This window comes from Equus asinus, chromosome 20, assembly GCF_041296235.1.
Source record: "Equus asinus isolate D_3611 breed Donkey chromosome 20, EquAss-T2T_v2, whole genome shotgun sequence".
Taxonomy (NCBI): Eukaryota; Metazoa; Chordata; class Mammalia; order Perissodactyla; family Equidae; genus Equus; species Equus asinus.
Window position 1 is genome coordinate 80,678,561 of NC_091809.1, and position 23,155 is coordinate 80,701,715.

At 41.2% G+C, this 23,155-nt stretch overlaps 1 protein-coding gene across 8 annotated transcripts in view; it reads left to right on the top strand.

The window, feature by feature from the left end:
* PAK1 (p21 (RAC1) activated kinase 1) overlaps window positions 1–23,155 on the top strand; it is a 140,101-nt gene that overhangs the window by 56,821 nt on the left and 60,125 nt on the right. Inside the window, exons 1-2 of one of the 8 annotated variants that reach the window (XM_014859675.3) lie at window positions 9,106–9,330; window positions 19,822–19,904. The exons of 3 other annotated variants lie outside the window; for them this stretch is intronic. Coding sequence is in view for 1 of the 5 variants with exons in the window: in XM_044753510.2 (XP_044609445.2) it covers window positions 9,486–9,524 (39 nt within the window). In the remaining 4 variants the exon portion in view is untranslated. Of the gene's footprint in view, window positions 1–9,097; window positions 9,331–9,421; window positions 9,525–9,890; window positions 11,042–19,821; window positions 19,905–23,155 lie in introns of those variants that run through there. 4 more of the 8 variants (XM_070490586.1, XM_014859674.3, XM_044753510.2 and 1 more) reach the window with 4 other exon arrangements.

A 23,155-nucleotide genomic window follows, 5' to 3' on the forward strand; every position in this document is an offset into this window, starting at 1 on the left:
CTTCAGTGGCCTGGGTTCATGGGTTTGGATCCCATGAGTGGACCTACATCACTTATCATGCTGTGGCAGTGACCCGCATACAAAATAGAGGAAGATTGGCACATCTGTTAGCTCAGGGTGAATCTTCCTTAAGCAAAAAGAGGAAGATTGGCAACAGGTGTTAGCTCAGGGTGAATCTCAGCAAAAAAAAAAAGAAAAAGTGTGCTCTATATCATTCCGTAAACTATGTAGTAGTGTCTGTGTTTTATTAAAGTTGCCTTATTCTGGGCTGGGCATATGATAATAAATGAGGAGATATAGTACTTTTCTAGTCTAGAGGTAAAAAGATATATGTTTTCATCTGCTCAGGCTGCCATAACAAAATGCCATAGATTGGGTGGCTTAAACAACAAAAATCTATTTTCTCACAGTTCTGGAGGCTGAGAAGTCCAAGATCAAGGTTCTGGCAGCGTTTGATTTCTGATGAGAGCTCTTTTCCTGGTTTCCAAACTGCTGCCTTCTCACTGTGTCCTCACATGGCAGAGAGAGAGAGAGATTTTGGTGTCTCTTCTTTTATAAAAACAGCAGTTCTACTGGATCAGGGTTCCTCCCTTATGACCTTATTTAACCTTAATCACCTGCTTAAAGGCCCTGTCTCCAATGTAGTCACAGGAGGGGTTAGGACTTCAGCATATGAATGGGGGGAGCCCAATTCAGTCTATACAATATGTTAACAAATACTTTTAGTAAATTGAAGTAAGTGTTTGGGTAGATTGCTCTGAGGGTCATAAGTAGGAGTGATTCTAGAAAGCCTTTGTAGAGATGACGACATCTGAGCTGAGTCCAAAAGGACAAGCTGAGGGGAACATTGTGGGAGAGTAGTTTGTTACCACATGCTCACTGCTGAGAGGTTGGTTGGAGTTCTTAATACCTTAAAGATTGTCCATTTCATTATTAGATACTTCTGATTATTATAATGTTCTTATATTGACATAAAATAGAATTATCCATCCATCTTTCTCTCCCTCTCTTTCTCTCGCTCTGGTAGAGGGCACAGGTGACTTGTATGACTTGATGAGACGACAATCACTCTTGGGTAATCACTTCTTTAGGCCAGTTCAAACATTGCATCCACATTTCTTTTTTGGCCTTTAAGGTTCTCTGTAGTTTGTTCTGATTGATGTTTCTAGCTGCATTCATCTATTCGCTCCTGCATTTGTTCAACCACTACTTATCAGTTATCTGCTGTGTGCAAGAAATAGTTCTGAGGTCTGGAGATAAAGACAGAGTATTTGCCCTCATGAAGCATATTTTCTATTGGAGGGAGTCAGCCATAAGCAGATAAATATGTCAGTTGTTGATAAGTGCTGTGGATACAAATAAAGCAGGGTAGAGGGGGAAATAAAGTGTGCTGAGATGGAGTGGAGAGAGATTTTGATCATTTTATAAAGAGTGGCCAGAGAAGACCTCTGATAAAGTAACATTTGAGTAGAGACCAGAAGGAAGTGAGGGGACAAGTCATATGGGTATCTGGGGGGGAAATAAGTTTTCAGGCAGAGTGACCATAAGTACAGAGACCCAGAGGTGGGCGTATACATAGCCTGTTGGTGGAAGCCATTGTTCCTTGAGCAGAGTGAGTGAAGGAGGGAGAAGTACAAGACCAGGTCAGAGATGTAGCAAGATGAAGGGAGGGAAGTAAGATTATGTATGGCTTTGTAGGTGTTTGTAAGGACTTTAGTTTTACATTGAGTGATTTGGGAAGCCGCTGGAAGATTTTGAGCAGAAAAGAGTAATGTGATCTGAGACTTACATTATAAAAGGATTATTCTGGGAGGCAAGAGTGGATCAGTTAAAGGGACTATTCCAAGATTCTAAATCAGAATTTCTCCGCAATGGCACTATTAACATTTTGGCAGATAATTCTTTGTTGAATTGTAGAACTGTGCAACTGTGTAGAATTGTACAACTGTGCATTGTAGGATGTTTAGTAGCATCCCTGACTTCTACCCATTACCAGTAGCACCTACCCACTACCAGTAGCACTTCCCCAGTTGTTTCAATAAAAATTTCTCTAAACATGGCCAAATTTCCCCTGGGGAGCACATTCTCTCCTCCCCACCCCCAAACATTGAGAACCACTCTTTTAGATAAAAGTTGCTGGTGGTTTTAACCAAGGTGGTGTTAGTAAAGGTGATGAGAAGTGATTGGATTGTTGATATGTTTTGAAGGTAGAGTTCATAGGGTTTGCCGATGGAGTCCATGTAGAGGTGATAGAAAAAGTGGAGTCAAAGATGAATCATTTTTGGCTTGAGTGACTGAAAGAGTGGAATTGCCATTTGTTGAGAGGGAGACAACTGAAGAAAGAACAAATTGTAGATCTAAGTCTGACCATCAGTGACACGGCCTTGTCTTCTATTGTCCTTCAAAGTACTTTGCTTCTTCAAAGTAGGGACTAGGTCTCCTCATGTTTGCATCCCTCGTGACTAGCACTGTGTCTGGCATGTAGAATGTGTTCAGTAAATGGTGGGAATGAACGATGAGGTTACTTATTATTTCCTTGAATGACAAGATTATTTACTATTTCCTAAATAGAGCTCATGCACTTTCCTTCTTTGGGTCTTTGCTTATATGGTTCCCTCAAAGAGAATTGTCTACCCTTATCCCCAATCTCAATACCTCTGTCTATGAAAATTCTACTTGTTCTTCGATGCCCATCCCAAATACTCTCTCCTGCACAAACTTTTCCCAGCTCTACAGGTGTGATTAATGTCTCCCTTCTCTGTACTTTTTTTACTTGTTTGCACTTCAAGTACATTTTGATGTTATGAGTTGCTTTGTAACTGCCTCTGAAGAGATTTTGCCCTTTTTTTCCATTTCCATCTGTTCATTGCTTGTTTCTTTCCTTGTGCTATTTTTGTAAGCTATTGTTGTTATTTATTTATTTTATACTTCACCTCATTTCAGAGAGAGTCCTTAATAGGCAACAGCCTTGCCATCTATTTACAAGAAAGAATGGTATATTAGATAAGTATTTTATAACCAAAATCATCATTGTTGACTGACTTCCTCCTACATTTAACTGGTGATATCAGAAGATTGTAATTCTCAGTCAGTAAATGTATTAGTCTTAAAATTATTTGTGGTTACAAAAGAATCAAATAAAAATCATTTTCAAATTTTATAGGCACTTTAATCATGGTAGTCATCAAATTTTATAGGCACATAAGCCATTAGATTGAAAGCTGTAGTGTCTAAAGAAAATTTACTAATTATTACTGATCATTAGCCTTTATATAGTGTTAGAAGGGGTTGCAAACTCCTATGCCTCCAGAAGCCAGGTGAGTGACCCAAAAGGACCTGGTCAGGTGTAAGATGACTACACAGACAAAACATTCCTAGTCAGGGTCCATGGAAGAATTACATGTAAGTTATTTACTCTGTAAACCAGAGGACTATCTAAATGCAAGGAGTTATTGCGCTTAAAACAAGTTAACTGCTAACTTACTGTGTAAACTTGGGCAAGTCATTTGATATCTCTAGAATTTAATTTCTTTCTTTGAATGTACAGTTTCGTCTCTAAAGTCTCTTCTACCTCATTTGATTCTTCTTTTTCATTTCTTTAGCTAATAGTTTCTTCCTTGATTATAAGCTATTAGCCTTCAATAATAAATAAAACTACTGGCTTCTTACCAATGTGCCTCAATTTCATGAATGTTGTGTTTCATCAGAGGGAGCCAAGCTTCCTATAGCAGCACCCACCACTGAAGGAGACAGTGTGTGAGCCAGCTAGTCAGCCTTCTATTACCAAACGAGCATCTGGTTTTTGAGAACTGAAATCTAAAATAGAAGATGCCTGAATTTGATCTTTCTGGCTGAAGACATTAGTGGTCCTGCCTTATATTGTTTGATACATATTTCGTTGTTTTTCCTACCCTATCCTCTTTATTTTGCTTATTCAGTTTTCTAGTGCAGTACTTTTTACTGTTTTGTGTATGCCAGCCCTCCTTATTACTGGTGATTCCTGGAGACATAGGCCATTTCCAGGTCATCTTTCATCCCTGAAACTTAGAACAGGCAAGGGCACGTGGTAGATGTTTGATAAATGTTTGAAGAGACAGCATACTTTTATTAGATTTGCAGGTAACAAAGACTGAAAATGAAAACTACTGTGCTAGATGGCAGAGAGAGACAGAGCTTGAAAAAATGGGTTGAAGCCAACAAGATGCAATTTAAGGAGGATGACAATGAAGTTTTACGTTTTAAGTCTCAAAGAAATGGCAACATATGGGCAGGCTGGAGGAGGTCTGGAATGATTCTATTCTTATGAAATGGTGGTTTTGGCTGCCTAAGCTTAATGTCAGCTAAAGACAGTGGAGTGGCTAAAATATTAATGCGGCTTCAGGCTGAATTATTGGAAGCACTAAGTACTGTTAGAGGAGGTGATAGTCCAACTATGTTCTGAAGGGGACAGACTGCGCTTGGAGTGTCGTGTTCCCCTTAGGTTACCAGGCAGTAAGAGGGTCATTACAAACTGGACTGTGTTTAGTGGAAGGTGCCCTAGATCGCCAGTACGCAAAGTAGAGTCTGAACTGTTCATAGTCTGCATAGAAATTGAAAGTCTTTAGAAACGTTTACAGCAATTTCACAGGGTAATTTTATGTCTAACGAAGCTAATAAAAAAGAAAATGAGGGCCGGCCTGGTGGTGCAGCTGTTAAGTGTGCGTGTTCTTCTTCGGCGGCCTGGGGTTCGTGGGTTCATATCCCGGGTGCGGACGTGGCACCACTCATCAAGCCATGCTGTGGTAGGCGTCCCACATATAAAGTAGAGGAAGGTGGGCATGGATGTTAGCTCAGGGCCAGTCTTCCTCAGCAAAAAGAGGAGGATTGGCAGTAGATGTTAGCTCAGGGCTAATCTTCCTCAAAAAAAAAAAAAAAAAAAAAAGAAGGAAAATGAGCTTTATCTTGTATGTCTTTTTTTTTGCTTGATACTTTTATTTTTAATTTTATTTTAGTAGACTTTATTTTTAGAGCAGTTTTAGGCTTACAGAAAAATTGACCAGAAAGTACAAAGAGCTCCCATATACTCCCTCTCTCCCACTCATCCCTGCACTTCCTCTGTTACCAACAGCATGCATTAGTGTGGTACAATTGATGAACCAGTATTGATACATTATTATTAACTAAAGTCCATAGTTTATATTAGGGTTCACTCTTTATGTTGTACAGTTCTATGGGTTTTGAAAGATGCATGTTGTGTATCCACAATTATAGTGTCATACGGAATAGTTTCACTGCCTTAAAAATGCCTTGTGTTCCACCTATTCATCTCTACCCCCAACCCCCTTCTGAACTCTTGGCAACCACTGATCTTTTTGCTGTTTCTTATGGTTTTGCCTTTTCCAGAACATCATATAGTTAGAATCAGCCTTTTCAGACTAGCTTTTTTCACTTAACAGTATACATTTAGGGGTTTTTCATGTCTTTTTGTGGATTGATAGTTCATTTCTTTGTATTGCTGAATAAATTGACACCATTGTATAGATGTTTATCTGTTCACCTATTGAAGGATATTTTGGTTGCTTCTGAACTTTCACAATTATGAACAGGCTGTAATAAATATCTGTGGACAGATTTTTGTGTGGACATAAATTTTCAACTCATTTGGGCAAATACCTAGGGGTGCAATTGCTGAATTGTATGGTAAGCCTATATTTAACTGTAAGAAACTGCCAAACTATCTCCCAGAGTGGCTGTACCATTTTGCATTCCCATCAGCAGTGGATGAGAATTCTTGTTACTCCACATCTTTATCTGCATTTGGTGTTATTAGTGTTTTGGATTTTAGCCATTCTAATAGGTATGTAGTGGTATCCCATTGTTGTTTTAATTTGTGAGTCCTTAATGACATGCGATGTTGATTATCTTTTCATATGCTTATCTGCCCTCTCTATATCTTCTTTGGTGAGATATCTGTTTAGATCTTTTGTCCTTTCTTCGATTGGGTTGTTTTCTTATTGTTGAATTTTAAGAGTTCTTTTATATTTTGGATACAAGTCCTTTATCAGATATGTGTTTTGCCAATATTTTCTTCAGTGTGTGACTTGTCTTTCCATTCACTTAACAGTGTCTTTTGCAGGACAGAAGTTTCAAATTTTAGGTAAGTCCAACAAATCAACTTTTTCTCTTGTGGATCATGATTTTGGTGTTGTATCTAAAAAGTCATTGCCAACCTAAGGTCATTTAGATTTTATCTTACATTATCTTCTAGACATTTTATAGTTTTGTATTTTACATTTAGGTCTGTGATACATTTTGAGTTAATTTTTGTGAAAAGCATCAAGTCTGTGTCTAGGTTAGTTTTTTTGCATGTGGAGGTCCACTTCTAGGACCATTTATTGAAAAAGACTATCCTTTCTCCATTGAATTTCTTTTGTTCCTTTGTCAAAGATCAGTTGACTATATTTGTATAGATCTGTTTCAGGTTCTCTGTTCTATTCCATTGATCTATTAGTCTATTCTTTCACCAATACCACACTGTCTTGATCACTGTAGCTTTACAGTAAGTCTTGAGGTCAAGTAGTATTAGTCCTCTGACAGATGTCTATTTAGCTATAGTTACATCCATATAGATATATTGCCCAGGCCACATCCAGGACCAATTGAGTCAAAATCTCTGCTAGGACTTCAGTATATATTTTAACACCTTCCCAGGTAATTTCGATGCACAGGGAGAGTTGAAAACCACCATACTAAGACCATAAACTCCTTGAAAATGTGTCCTCTTCACTGATGTCTATCCCCAGTTGCTTGTACCAGATGCTTAAATAGTTGTTAAATGAGCAAATGATTAAAAGAACTGGGGGTATTTATGCTGGAGAAGAGAAAAAGTACACAGACTTGATAGGTCACCATACACACACATCTGAAAGCCTTTAAAATGATTTACCCTGAAGGATGTTTTCTGAATGCTCCAGGAGGTGGAATTGGAAGTTTACAGAGAGGCGCCTGGCTGAATTTAGGAAGCGCTGTCTTGTAGTGCCAGTTGCAAGTGAGCTGTCTGTTCCTGCGTATGTTCCAGCAGAACCTGGAAAACCATCTATAAGAGGATGCTCCATGGGGTGGGAAGTTGGACAAGATCACATGCTATGATTATTGATCATTAGTTTGACAAACTATGTCTAAGGCAGAGGACTGTTTCTGGCTCTCATCTACCCTGTATAAATTGAGATGAAGGACAAGGGTGTGGGTCAAAAGAACATCCTAAAACTACTTTGAAGCTGAATTCTCATAGCGCAGCAGATCCCCTAGTCTGTATTATTGACCATTTCTCTATATAATGTGGATGTCTTCAAGAAATTCCCTGTCTCCTCCATCAAATTTGGGATTTCTGGTAGTTGGAATAGCACAGGTACACAGAGTCTGGTAAGGGTGAAAGATACTTAACAGAAGAACTCTTTCTGTCCTTATGGAGTTCTTCTCCTACATCCTTCTGCAATTGGATTAATTTGGGCACACTGAATGGAGGTGTTAGACATCTGTCAGGGAAAATGGATAAATGCCATGAACTTTCTCTCTAGCATGTTTAAATCATTGATCAGGCATAATGCTGGTTACCTGCTCTTTGCCAGGCAGTAAGAGAGGTGTATGGCAGTTGATATAAAGTTGACTAACATGGCAGAAAGAAACAAAGCACAGACTTAGTAGTCAGACCAGAGTTGGGACAACTCGGCCATTTAATAGCTGTGAGGTCTTGAGGAAGTCACTGTTCTGTCTCACCCGTTGAATTCTGTCTTTTTTTTTTTAATCGATTTTATTTTTCCTTTCTCTCCCCAGAGCGCCCAGGTACATAGTTGTATATTTTTAGTTGTGGGTCCTGCTAGTTGTGGCACGTGAGACGCCGCCTCAACATGGCCTGACGAGCAGTGCCATGTCCATGCCCAGGATCTGAACTGGCCAAACCCTGGGCCGCTGAAGTGGAGCGCGCAAACCTGACCACTCAGCCACGGGGCTGGTCCCCATCATATTCTGTCTTTCACCAAGCTCTGCTGCTGCTTCTTCCAAGCTGTATCTTTAGAATATGCTTGTTTCTTTTCATCTCATTGTCTAACATAGTAGTCTAAGTCATTACCATCTTCCCTTGCCTGGAGTTCTGAAAGAATCTACTGACTTATTTTCTTGTTTCCATCACTCTCTCCTCTGTTCTCCATTGAGCATTCAATAATCTTTTAAAAATGTAAATTAGATCCTGTCGATCTTCTTAAAACCTCCCAAAGCTTTCCCATTGCTAAAACTTAGAACAAAACTCAAACTCCTAGTTATTACCTGGAAGAGACCTTCATACTCTGACTCCTGCCGTCTCTGAAAAGCAGGAAGTAGAGGGGGGAGGGGGCGAGGTACTATTACCTCCTAGGGAGCCTTTGGAAATGTATGAAGGTGTTTTTTTATTTCAATTATTGGGGGGCACTACTGGCATTTAGGGGGGTCTGGGCCAGGGTTGGTAAATGTCTGTCCTGTAATGTGTCATTCAGCTCAGGGCCCATTACAATCAATACCTGATTTACAATGAGTGCTTAAGAAATACTTATTATATGAAAGCACATTCTTCCTGGACCTCAGTTTTGACGTCTTTAAATTGGTAGACTGCTTACTTGGTAAGGCTGTGGTGAGATAGATAGAACATTGTGTAAAGCGCCTGGTACACAATAGCACTTGATAAATGGTAGCTGCTGCTGAGTTTTTTTTGGTTAGACAGGTATAAGTGCCCACCCAACGTTTTCCCTGGGGCATTAGAATTAGAACGTGACACCTTTGCTAAGGGGGTGAGTGCACCTCTTTCCCTGCAGCCTAATCTGATAGACTCTTAAGTTTGACCTGAATCGACCTGGGGTCCAGACCCAGCTGCAGAAACTAAGGCACAGAGGAGCTCTGGTTCTCTTGCTTGACTCGGGCTCACTCAGGACTCTCACAGGCCCTGGAAAGCTGGTCTCTGAGAAATTCCCTCCTGCTGGAGACTAGGTAGGGGAGAATAGCTGAGAGGGTGGGAAGGTAGTCTCCCCGCCCTCAGCGCTTCTTCACGGAAAGGAGAAGCGCCGCTTACTCCCGCCTCCTTCCCTCCCTTCTTCCCCCGCCCCTTCTGCTTCGCCAACCCCGAAGCAGCGCCTTCGCTGCGCCCTGCGAGGGCGGGAGCGGGCGGCACTGGGAGCTGGGGCGGCTGAGCTGCCGGGAGCCCGGCCCCAGCCGCGTAGAGCGGCACGGGGGAGCCAGGGCGTTGTGTGGCCGACCAGGCAGGAGAGGTGCGGCTGTGCGACAAAAACAGTGGCCAGAGATGCCGGGGCCAGCTCGCCCCACCAGGTAATGCCAGTCTGGCCTGAGGCGCGCCCAGCTGGGCGGTCCTGGAGAGGGGGGGGTCTCCGTCGGCTTCCGGGGAGTGGTGACGTGGGGTCCGGTAGATTTAGGGTCTCTTGAGAGACCCAAATGAGAGAAGGGGCTGAGGGTGGAACCCTCAGATGAGCTCACCCGGGGCTGGGCCAGCGCTGGAATCAGAGGTCTGACTAGGGAAGGGTATGAAGGGGAAGCTGGTTTTGGGGAACTGCTCTGCCTCAGGAGCCGTGCTCCTTTGCAAGCACCCTTCTGCTTGGTGGCTAGGGTGATGCTTTCCTTTGCCTTGGCTTAGCGGCTGGCCTGCTGGGACTGTGGGGGCTTTTCTCTTGGATGCAGGGGAGGAGCGTTATATTATAAGTGACCTTTTAAGAAGTGGAGTAAAACTGGGAGATAGGAGACCTGGGGGGCTGGTCCTGTTCAGGCAGCCTCTGTGGGCCTCAGTTTCCTTATCTGTGCAGTGAAGGGCTTGACATTCTGTTTGTGACTCTGGCTTTCCTAGGCTGTCAAACTGCCTTTTGGAAAAGTGAGCTGATTTAAAGCCCAAGAATGGGCTGCAGAGATGTCCCCCTCAATACTGTAGGAGATGGGTGAATTTAGGAAGCAGACCTTGGTATCCTGTGTTCCACCCAGGCTTTTGGGTGGCATCTTGTAGGTCTGCTCAGGAGCCAGTGACCTCATGGGCAAGGCAGAAGTTGAGAATGCTGATTATTTTAGTGTTGAGTGTAGGTACGTTGGGTGTAGGGAGGTGGGATTGGGAAGAAGCAGGTCAAGGTATGTTAATGTTTTTTCTCCGAACTGGTCAGTTCTTTGATACTTAAGTATAAAGCTGCTTTAAACTAGGCTGTCTTCTCTGGAGCTCCCCCCTCACTCTGCCAAGTTAATGACAGACCTTGGGGCTTTGTAATGTCTTAATCACTATAATTCTCTCCTTCTTGATTATCTGGGACCAAGAAACACATGTCAGGCCTGATACTAACCTATTTTGATTATTTTGGACCTCCTTCCTCCCCCTGGTTTTTCTATGACTCCACCTCCTTGTCTTCCTCTCCCCACTTTTCTTTCTATTTCTTACTCCTGATTATTTTTCCTGTCCTGCCCTCTACCCACCTTTTCTCCCACCCCCACTTTCTCCCTTCTTCCTGCTCTCCTCATGCTTCCCCTTTCTTATTTCTTCTTCTCCATAGCCAGTTTTTCCTTCCCTTTCTTGAGTCCTTCCCCTCTTAGTTGGGCTTTTTCTCTTTTCCTCTTAGAAATTATGTTTAAGCTTTCTCATTATAGTAGGTTGCTGGTTTGTTAGGGACCTTTGGTGTGGTGTCTGTGAGGTCCACACACTCTGTTTCCTAACTCTCTTACTTTCGGCTTTCACCTACAAATTCTATCTTTTTCAAATGCCGGTCTCTCTTCTTACTGCCTCTGTGCCTTGCTTTGGGGCTGCCAATAAGCAATCATTCTTCCTGGATTTGTCCCCCACCTCCTTCCTGGAGGGGAGTGGACAGTGCGGCAGGCAGTAGGGAGTAAGCAAGGTGGGAAGTGAGGGGCTTGAAGACTAGAGTGTGAGGAGAGCATCAGTGTCCAGTAGGGCTGGGCAGAAGCTCAGACTCTGTTTAGTGAGATGAGTGCCTGGAAGAGGAACAAAGACTCTTTGGCAGCTCTGAGGCATTGCTGATCTGGAGGAAAAAAGGTAAACCTGTGAGCCTAGGGAAGAAAAGGGGGATAGCAGGGGTGGGTGGAGGGAGAGAAGGAGGAGTCCTGGTGGAGAAAACAGTGGTCTTTTGAAGAAGAGGGTGGCTGGGGCGAGATAGGGGTTCTTTGCGGGTAGAGGTGGGTGTAGTGGGAAAGACTATCGTCTGGGAAAGAGGACCATGTATGTTAATTCTCTTTCCCTCTGAAGGCTGGCTTTTTGGACTGATTTGTTTCTACTTGCAAACTTTTCTGGAGCAGTGTCCTCGAAGTAGGAGAGAGGGGAAGCAGAGATAAGAAGACAAAGCTGCTGTTTTCCTTGCACTCACTGTCTAGACCAGAATATGGAATGTGTAGATATACAAAGAGCTTTGAACGTGGTATCCAGCCATCATCAAACATTCTCTGAACCGTCCATTCTATTTTATTTATGGTGCCTGGTGCTAGGGGATACTGAAATGGAAATTGGACTCAGTTGCTGACTTCCAGTGTAGGTCAAGGAGTATGGGTATCTGTAACCTCGTGTGATAAGTATGTGTGATATAAGAGAAGCACCAGGGGCTGTGATAACACAGAGGGAACTTTTTTTTTGAGGAAGATTGGCCTTAAGCTAACATCTGCTGCCAATGCCCTCTTTTTTACTGAGGAAGACTGGCCCTGATCTAACATCTGTGCCCGTCTTCCTCTATTTTTTATGTGGGACACCTGCCACAGCATGGCTTGATAAGCCGTGCTAGGTCCACACCCAGGATCTGAACTGGCGAACCCTGGGCCACTGAAGCAGAGCATGCGAACTTAACCGGTATGCCACTGGGCCGGCCCCACACAGAGGGAACTTTTGATTTATCAAGTCAGCGGACTTAAATTCAGGTCTTCTCTAAAAGTGATATCTGTTGTCTTATACCATGTTATTTTCTGGCCCTGGGTGTACATATAGTATACAAAAAGTTTTATGTTCTCTTTTCTTCCTACCTGTGGGGCTAGACTCTAGGTACTGCTGAGATGAAGAAAGAACAGTTCCACGTGGTAGGTCTCTGTGCCATGGACAAACAAATACTTATTATCTTGGAAGGGAACCGGACTTGGTCCCTGTTAACTTCTGCTGGCTCTAGGCTACAAAGGTGACTTGGTGCTGAGCTCCCTCCATGAGTCATTTGCTTTCTTCCTCTCCTTCCCCTCCTTCCCATCCCTCCATTTCCTTTTTCTTTTTTATTTTTTTTAAAGATTTTATTTTTTCCTTTTTCTCCCCAACGCCCCCCGGTACATAGTTGTGTATTCTTCGTTGTGGGTTCTTCTAGTTGTGGCATCCCTCCATTTTCTTAAATTCAGTTTCTGGTGGGCTGTAGAGTTCAGAGACCACACAGAGCTAGGCTAGGCATTATATTTCCATTGGCCTCTATAAAATAGGTCATTAACACTTCATAGGGTTGGTGAAGATCAAATGAAATAATGAATGTGTGAAACTGCTTTGTAAACTGTAAAGTGCTGTACAGCTGTTACTTTGGTAATGCATTTTCAGCCATCAAAAATGCTCAGATGCCACAGCTTGAAAGAAATGCCTCGGTTTGCTCCCTGATTAGTTTAAAACTGAGCCTCAATCCTTAATAGTAAAGGAAAAGGAGTGGGCTAATTGATCCCCAGGCTGAAAACTGAGGTCAAGAGGTGTAGTGATTTATGTAAGGTCAAACGAATAGAGGTGGCAAGTATAAAAGGTATTTTTAGTGACACCTTGTGATATAGCAAAAAAAAAAAGGAAGGGGGAGGAATTTAAAAGCAGACTGACCTCAGTTCATATTCTCGTTCTACCACTTACTAGCTGGTTTTTAATCTTTCTAAGCTTCATATATAAAAGGGAAGATATTTATACCTCCCTTGAAGAGTTATAAAGCTTAAAAATAATTGTATTAAAAAAGAAAAAATATATGTAGGCATTTTATAGCTATACTTATTCTTATCCTGCAAAAATCAACTTTGGAGTAACTTTATTAAGAAAGTCTTCTCTTGAGGCCTGCCCCATGGCATAGTGGTTAAGTCTGGTGCGCTCCACTTCAGCAGCCCGGGTTGGTGGGTTCGGATCCCAGGTGTGGACCTACACCACTTATCAAACCACATGGTGGCGGTGACCCACATACAAAATATAAGAAGATTGTCACAGATGTTATCTCAGGATTAGTCTTCCTCAAGCGAAAAAAAGAGGAAGATTGGCAACAGATCTTAGCTCAGAGTGAATCTTCCTCACCAAAAAAAAAAAAGTCTTCCCTGACTCCTAGGCTATTTAAAGGCCCCTCTTCTGGATTCACGCAGCACTCATGTGCTTTTTCTCACCACTCATAGTGGCACTTACCATTTTGTGCTATCACTGTGGTTTATGTATCTGCCTCTCCTGTTAGTATGTGAGCAGAGACAGGGTCTAGTAAATCTTGGTGTCTACTCTTGCTAAGCCCCATTTAGTTGCTAGGTATACATTGGTAAGCACAGCAGACTTAGTTTCTCCTCTGTGAAGCTTGCTGTTTATTGAGGGAGATGTATGATAAGTAAGCAAATATAATTAAAATTCCATATGCTGTGGAAACCACGAGTTCCATTTGTTAATGTTAAGTTTAAGATACTTAAGAGAAATTCAGGCAGTTGTCTAACAGATGGTTATTAATCTGAAAGAGAGCTTTTGGGCTAGGGATAGAAACTAGGGTGTCATCAACATATAGATGATCTGTAAAGCCATGGGAATGGATGAGATCATCAAGGGGAGAGTGTTGTATATGAGGGATGGAGGTTCCTAGCCTTAGACATTTGGAAGATAGCTAGTGAAGGAAAAGTCTGCAAAGGAGCTAGGAGTAGACAGAAAGATAGAAGGAAAGCCAGGTGAATGTGCTTCCCCAGAAGCCAAGAAAGAAGAGCATTTGAAAGAGAAGGGAGGTCAGTTATCTTGAATGCTGCTGAGAGATTGAATAAGGTGAGGACGGAATAGTGACCATTTGATTTGGCAATGTGGAGATAATTAGTAATCTTGACAAGACTACTTTTGGTGAAATGCGGTGTTAGTTGGCACACAGAAGGGGGAGGAAGTGGAGTTAGTATAAGTAGACACTTCTTCTGAGAAGCTTTGCTATAAAAGGGAACAAAGAAATAAATGGTATTTGGAGGAGGATGTGGGTGTTGAGGGAGGGGATCTGTGTGAATCTTTGAATAGGAGATGCTATAGCAGCTCCTACTATATGCACCCAGTATTCTCAGGTCAGGCCCAACATTTAGAGATCATCTTGATTTTTCCTTTTGCTCACATCATACATCCAATCTCTAGGCCATTTGGCTCTACCTTTTAGAATATATCTATCTTTGTAATACTTCGTTCTACCTACTGCTATCCATTCAAGCCACCATCACTCCTCACGTAGATTAGTGAGAGTGGTCTATTTAAAACATAGATCAGGGCCAGCCCACTGGCATAGCGATTAAGTTCGCACGTTCTGCTCTGGTGGCCCGGGGTTCGCCGGTTCAGATCCCGGGTGCGGACGCAGCACCACTCAGCAAGCCATGCTGTGGTAGGCGTCCCACATGTAAAGTAGAGGAAGATGGGCACAGTCTTCCTCCAAAAAAAAAAAAAAAAAAAACCCCAACATAGATCACTGCTGAAAACTCTTTATTCTCTTCTCACTCCTGCTACAAAATCCAAATTTATTATGGCCTGTAGAGTTCTGCATAATCTAACCTCTGGCTATCGTCTCTAATCTCAGTTTCCTACCACATTTCTGCTTGTTCACTCAGCTTTTGTCTTGCTGGCATTTTTGCTATTCTTCATGCCCAAAACAGTCTCATATAGGACATTTGTACTTACTGCTCCCTCTGCTTAAAATGCTTCCAGATATTACTATGATTTGCTGTCTCATTTCATTCAGATCTTAAATGTCTCTTCCTCAGAGAAGCCTGTCCTGATCACTTGATCTAATGTACTACCCCCCATACCCTACCTATACTACTATTTAATTTTCATTATGGACTTGATGTTGTATGTTTATTTGCTTATTTCTTTGTCTGCTTCTCTTACTAGTCCATAAACTCCATGAACACAGGGACTTTGTCTTAGTCATCTAGATTAGTGCTGGTACATTGTAGGTAGATGCTCAATAAATATTTATTGAATGACTGAATATATCTAACAGAGAGAGGGAGAGAGATTAATGTAGCTGAAAGAGGAGATGATTCTAGGTGAGAGGGAGTACAAGTGAAGGAGTAGAGGGAGAAGAAAGAATGGCTTTTGATGGGATACCTCTTTCATTGTAATTGGATGGTGCAGGTGTGGGGAGGCATGTAGATTTGGGGGTGGGAAGGTGGACTTCTGCATAGATTTCTGTTTTCTCATTGCAGATAAGCTCATTGGTTAAGGTGTAAGTGGGAAGCCCAACTGAATGCCCATTTGAGGCAAGGTAATCATAGGTAGTGAGGTAGTCATAATTTTCAAGTGAAAGCAGTTAACCAGGTAATGTTCTCTAGGACATTCAGTTGCTCTAGTGTAGAGACAGTTGGGAGACAGTTGAGTTCAACTATCCTAAAGCTGGGATTTTGCTAACTGAATTTTGGAAAGGGAGAGAAGGCAAGGGGATTGATTTTTTTAAAAATCAGATTTGTTTAGATTGATCAGGTTTGTTTAAAGTATACAGGTACGGTGAAAGCCTATTATAAGCCGTCTTGTTATCCTACAAATTTTACTGAGAGTCAGTTATCCATTGCCCACAGTTAATATCTTAAGTCTTAGTTCACTGGCCCCTACTCCAGCATTAACAGCATTAACCCCAGTATTAACAGGCTCCTACTGTAATGTGACTGTTGATACCGTTGTGAACTTTCAGCACATTGTAGTGTATTTATTTAGATACTAATTTCTAATTCCCCTTTCTTTTTTTATTGTGGCAAAATACACATAAAATTTACCATCTTAACCATTTTTAAGTATATAGTTCACTGGTATTAAATACGTTCACATTATTGTGCAACCATCACCACCATCCAACCTCATAACTCTTTTCGTCTTGTAAAACTGGAACTCTATACCTATTAAACAATAACTCCCCATTCTCCCCTGCCCCTAGCCCCTGGCAACCACCATTATATTTTTTGTCTCTGATTTTTGACTACTCTCAATCTGTGTTGTAGCATATTGCGGAATTTCCTTCTTTTTCTGAATAATATTCCATTGTATGTATATACCACATTTTGCTTATCCGATCATCTGTTGATGGACACTTGGGTTGCTTCCACATTTTAGCTATTGGTGGTGAATAAAGATACTTTGAACATGAATGTACAAATATCTCTTCTCTTAAGACCCTGCTTTCAATTCTTTTGGGTATGTATACCCAGAAGTGGAATTGCTGGATCACATGGCACTTCTATTTTCAATTTTTTGAGGAACCTCTATACTGTTTTCCACAGAGCCTGTACCATCTTACGTTCCCATCAACAGTGCACAAGAGTTCCAATATCTCCACATCCTCACCAACACTTCTTGTTTTCTGTTTTTTTTTGATAGTAGCCATCCTATTGGGTGTGAGGTGGTATCTCATTGTAATTTTGATTTGCATCTCCCTGATGATTAGTGCTCTTGAGCATCTTTTCATTTGCTTATTGGCCATTTGTATATCTTCTTTGGAGATATGTCTATTTAAGTCCTTTGCCTATTTTTGAATTGAGTTGTCTGTGTTTTTATGGTGGAGTTTTCCATGGTTGATGGTTTTTGATGTTTGAGTGATTTTGATGGACTATGGTTAGGGAAAAAGAGAAGTGAAGGCAGGAGAGACCAATGGAAGTAGACTGAAGCTCAAAATGAAGTCTGGTAATTGTAGTGGACTTCTTGAGTAAGTGAGCTGCATGGATAGGAGGTTGTGTTTGGATTATATCTGATTCATTCCAGATGTTGGAATTGATGCACATTTTGATGAAAAGGTCCAGGGTGTGATCATGGGAGTATTAGCTAACTTGGACTGGAGGTCAGCAAATGAAGTGGCCAGAGTGTTGGAAGGTCTATCACTGTGGCTGTTGAAGTCACTTTGAATGATAACTGGAGGGGTACAGAAGAAGATTGATCTAGGAACTAAAGCCTTTGAGTGGGGTGACCAGGAAGTAGGTATTAGACACAAGGAAGTGTGATAATAGCCAGTGGAGGTTACTCAAAGGAATACAGGTTTTTGCAAGATAGTCATTGTTAAGCAGTCCATTTTCATGCTGTGGTGCTTAACACTTCCAAGAGAAAGCATGTGGTAGTGCGGGAAATCACAGGATATGTTCAGGCAGAGATTGACTAAAAGGTCATCCAACTAGGAGACAGCAGAATTCCAGTGTTTCTTGGGAGGTTGAACCAGATGGCGTTATTGGTTCCCTCTAGCTCTCAGATTTATGGGCCTTGGGTTTTAGTGATGATTTTCTCAGTTCAGGCCATCCATTGGGAGGTCTAGAGGTTTGAAGCGTAAGTTTGATTTCGCCTTCACTCTTGGGAATAGCTCAAGTGGGGCTGCAGGTCAGGAATTTCCCAAGATGGTAGGGAGAGGATTATATAAGACCTTTGGTACTGGTTTCTGCACGTAACTCTAGTAACTATCTGCAGAGGTGGTAGGAGTGAGGAAGATGTGTAGGTGTGATTAGTAGGGGAAGGAGAGGGTGAAGGTACAGGGCCAGCCTAAGTGAACTTAAGTCTCTGGCTCCACATCTCTCTGCCTTTTCCATTTTGCTTTGTTGCCTCTTATGCCTCTCCAATTGCAGGAAGCTTCTCTGGCATAGCCTCTGTCCATTCTGTCTCAAATTATATTTAGTGTAGAAAGACTGTTTTAAGAGAATCAAAGTAATCAGAGGGTAGTCGTGCCCTTCTCACTATTTCATTGAGTGATCTTAGGTAAATTGCATCCCCCTATGGGTTTCAGGTTCCCAACTATAAAATAAAGTTTTGGAACGGGACGATTTTTCAAGATCCTTTCAACTCCTGTTTTTTTTCCCTCTAAACCAGTCTGCCTTAGTCAGTGAACCTTTGCTAATTATCTGGTGTGTGCCAGGTCTGTGCTGGGTGGGACTCGGGGACATAGAGATTAATCAGACTCAGTTTTGTCCCTTGAGTTGTTCATGGTCTGGTGAGGTTGACATGATGAAATATGGAAACTGCTGCATAGAAGTATGTATACAATGCTGTTAAATTTGGGGGAAAGGTAAAAGTAGGGGGGCTTCTGTTAAGTTTCCATAGAAGAAGTGAGTCAAACTGGGTCTTGAAGAATGAGTAGGAGTTTGCTTGGCAGACAAGTTGGGACGTTTTAGGCAGAGAGAACAGCGTGGGCAAAGGCAGGGGCATGAAAGCATATTGAGTTGGAATTAACAAGTTTAGAGAAAGTAGAGATGAAGCTGGAAAGATGAGTGGAGGATGGAAACAAATATTTATTGGACATACATTTTGTGCCAGGCAGCATGCTAGGTGCTTTTATATATGCTTTTTAAATCTTAGAACTCTATAGAGTAGTCTTATTTGTATTTTAAATAAGAGGAAACCAAGGATCAGAAATTAAAGTAGCTTTCCTAACAGCCCAGAAACAGCCTCCAGTTGTCCTCTCTGCTACCTCAGTAGTTGCTTTCTTGTTGCTAGACCAGAGCAAGTGGCTGGAGGCTGCATAGCAGGAGTGTCTGTGACGTGTGAGAAGGACCTCTCTCAGCAAATTCAAGACTGCAGAGTTCCAGGCCCCTGCCAAAGAAAACCTCCTGGCACAATTTAATTAAAGATCAGATTCTCGTAACCAGGTGTCAAGGGCATGCGGTACTCTCCAGTCCTGGGTGGAGTGTTGGTCAGGCTGCTCTCAGCTGCTCTGAGTTGTTGGAACTAAGAAATGGGATTATTATATAGAATAGGTTTTATTTCTTCTTCTACCTTGCATTTTAAATAGTGACCTGAGGGGTTATTAGAGGTTGTCTAGTCCATTTCTTTGTCTCTAAAGTGAACAGTGAGATGTGTGGTAGTGGAAAGAGAGGTGGTTCTACATTCACACAGACTTCCTTTCAGGTCTCTGCCTCTGCTGCCCAGTAGCTATGTGACCTTGGGTGACTGACAACATCTCTGAGATTGTGCTTCTTCTGAATTGCTCACTCTTTTATCCCCAGCACCTAGCACAGCCTGGCAAACGGTAGATGATATAAATACTTGCATGAATTGAATGAGAAAATTGATACCAACCAAATAGATTTCCAAGTTTTCCGGAAACTCCAAACTGTGAACCAATATTAGTGGTTATTAAAATATCAGCCCCAAATGATGGCAAAATCCTATTTGTAAAGATGGTTTGTCCAGGAGGTTCTCTGGGGAAGCTGTTTTTTTTTTAAAGAGTTTTAGCAACTCTGTTAGGCAGTTTAGAGGACTCTCTTAATCTCCAAGTCCCTCTGTGTGAGCTCAAGGCAGCACAGAATCCTCAGTGCAGACGGATAGCAGCTGGTCCCCTCCTCCAGGCAGCACCTCTGTTCTCATTGTCATCTTTCTGCAGCCTTTTTAAATCAACAGTGTCGTCTTTTAGTTTTAACATGAAACATTCATTGTGCAGATCTAGAGCTGCTTAGGAGAGACCATTTTCCGACTAGTGCTGTATGTGTTACAGGACATGAAAGGCCCTCTGGTGATCACTGTGTCCTACTTTTTCATCTTCACGTTGCATTCCATCACACTGGACTCTCACACTTATGTTATTCCTGTGGTTTGGGTTGCATTTGCCATCATTGTTTTCCATCGAAATCATTTATTTATTGTCTGTTTTTTTGGTCCAGGTACTATACCAATACCTGTGCCTATCCTAGACCAATTAAATCAGAGCTCAAGCCTTGGTATTTTCCCACCAACTTTTTCTTAGGTAAGTTTTCAAATGTACAGCGAAGTTGAAAGAATTTTATAGTGAATACCTGTGTAACTACCATCTAGATTCTTCTACCATTGACATTTTCATATACTTGCTTTATCATATCCATTATATATTATATATTGACATGTATGTTATATCACATCCCTATGTTCATCCATTAATCTATCTTATTTTTTTAAGTGCATTTCAAAGTAAATTGCAGGTATTAGTACACTTCCCCCTAAGTACTTCAGCTGGTGTTTTAAAAAGCTCATAGTGGATTCTAATATTCTAGAGTTAAAAACCACTAATCTGACCTATTTATTCTTTAAGCCCCTCCTCTTTTTTCAAATATATTTTCTCAATTTATCACTTTCTTTTAATCTTTTTTTTATCGAGTTCATGATAGTTTACATCATTGCGAATTTCACTTGTACATTATTTCTTGTCTGTCACCATGTAAGTGCTCCCCTTAACCCCCTGTGTTTACGCCCCAGCCTCCTTCCCTGGTAACTGCTGTACTGTTCTTTTGATCCATGTGCTTTTTTATCTTCCACATATGAGTGAAATCATATGGTGTTTGTCTTTCTCAGTCTCACTTATTTCGCTTAACATTATACCCTCCAGGTCCATTTATGTTGTTGCAAATAGGATGATTTTGTCTTTTTTTATGGCTGAGTAGTATTCCATTGTGTATATATACACACCACATCTTCTTTATCCAATCATCGGTCGATGGGCAGTTTGGTTGCTTCCATGTCTTGGTTATTGTGAATAGTGCTGCAATGAACGTAGGGGTACATAGGCCACTTTGGATTGTCGATTTCAAGTTGTTTGGGTAGATACCCAGTAGTGGGATAGCTGGGTCATATGATATTTCTATTTTTAGTTTTTCAGGAGTCTCCATACTGCTTTCCATAGTGTAAGCTCCTACTCTTAATCCCACCTCTTTTATGAAGCCTCACTGGTCACCTCAATTCAATATAGTCTTTCCTTTCCATGTCTTCGACAGCACTATTCACAATTGGCCTGGCATTGTGATTGTGGTTTTCTAGGTCCTGTCTATCTTGCTTACTAGACTGTGAGAACCTTCAGAGTCGGGAGCATATCTTATTTATTTATTTATCTCTATATCTTTTTTCTAGCATAGCACCTTACATGTTAGTAGCCAGTAAAAATTTATTGATTTGAATTGTACTTGAATGAAGAACCTGTAACTACAGCAAAAGGTGAACATAACTTTCACATAGCTGATTTGAAGACCAAGAGTTTATTTATCTTCTCTGGTGCTTAGCTCATAGCAGATGTTTAGTAAATATTAATCAAGTTCAGCCCAAACATGTTTGTATATTTTTATATTTGCCATTGGCTAGATTTGACTGACCTAAATGTCAATGAGAAGCAGCAGAATTCAGGTCAGAAAAGGTACGAAGGAGCTAGAATTACCTCAGGTATAGGTGGAAAATTCTTAGAGAATCTGAAGAGATGGGTTCTAAGCCCCACCTTTAAATTGCTTTGTGATCCTGGGTAATTTTCTTCTGCTTTTTGGACCTCAGTATTCCTACTGTTATATGAGGGGGTCAGATTAGATGACCTCTAAGGTTGATTCTGGCTTTGATGTTATGTGTATCTTAAAATCTTTGATTATCTTGGCTCTATTTTATACTAGTAGCTGTGGAATCCAGATGTGATAAGGTGGAAAGAGGTAGTTTTTGGTGAGCACACTCCTTCCCTTAATCACTGTCCAGTTTCATTCATTATGTAAAGTACCTTACACTTAGTGGCTACTTGGAAAGTGTTTTCTTTCCCCTCTTTCTACTCTAGCGTTGTATCTTTATGCTTTTTACAGCATGCTTTATGCTTTTTATAGCAAAAGAGATGCAAACCGCTTCCCTTTCTTGGTTGGGTCTCGACCAGTATTTGTTGTGCAACTGAGTAGTGGGAAACATCATATTGCAGCTCATCGGTGAAGGGACTTCTAGAAGGCCATAGCTAGTAAATAGCAGAGCCAGAATTTAAACTCAGGTTTTCTAATTTTAACTCCAGTCATCTTTTCACTATATCACCCTACCACTGGCTCTTTTGAAACCTCAGTGACCCTGCATTTATTATAGAGCCATTTAGTTGATTCATAATCAAGTATAATTAGTTGCTCATAAATTATTAGGCTCCCTGAGCCTCTTGGAGCATTGGTAAAATGTGGTCAGTCTGTCTTCCTCTCTGTTACATCAGTTTGTTGTCTAGGACGGATAGAGAGGTACCATCTGAACTATCGTTCTAAATGTTGGCTTTGGGCCTAGCTTTATGTCACAGCACATCAGAAGGCATTGGTTTGTCATCATCCCAAATCTTTGGCCTGCGGAGACTGTTAGATTTAAGATGTCTTTAGTCTTCTTATTTAAGAGTTGAGTGTGTCTTTTCTTTCCCTTTCAGGATTGATGTTTTAGATTTGTTTTCCTGTAAACAAAGTTTAAGATAGTGTAGGTTTTAAAATGTGCTGAGTATAGATGGATAAAATTACCAGTGAGGGGATCTATGAAGTGTAGAGAGAGTAAAGACGTGGAGAAACCATAGAAAGGACTGGTTGGAGGGCTGCAGGGAAATTGGAAAGTAGTATAGAAACATTAAGTCCAAGTAAGTTCAGAGGGAAGGATCAAGAAGGCATAAAGTTGTGTCTGTGTGTGTAGTTGAAGGTACTGGCGGTGTTTAGCATTGAGAAAATAGATTTGGGAGGGTCTTGAAAGATGATTTAAAGTATCTAAAGTTCTGTCTGGGGAAGAGGCAATAGACTTTTCTGAATAGCCATAGGAGATAGGATTTAGGACCGAAAAATGGAAGTAGTTTTTGTTTGTTTATTCATTTATTTGTTCACTTGTTTTTTTATTTGTTCATTCATTCAACACATCGATTTTATTGATTACCTGTTCTGTGCCAGGCATGGTGTTGTGAAATAAGTAGAACTGAACTTTGTTCTTGAGGAGTTCATAGTCTAAGTCTGGTAGGGGAGGGGAGTGTACAGGGAGACAGATGTGCAAACAAGTATCGCAATGCCGTGTGAGATAGATAGAACTTAATATAAGTGAGAACTCTAAATGAGGTGACCAAGGATAGAGTAGGCTGACTTTTGAGACTGTAGCTTTCCTGTCACTGGAGGTTTTCAAGCATAGGCTGAATAATCTGGGCTGGAATGTGGTACAGAGGATTTTAAACATTGTATTGTAACAACAGATTTTAAGTTTTAAGTAATTTGGAATCTTTTTAAA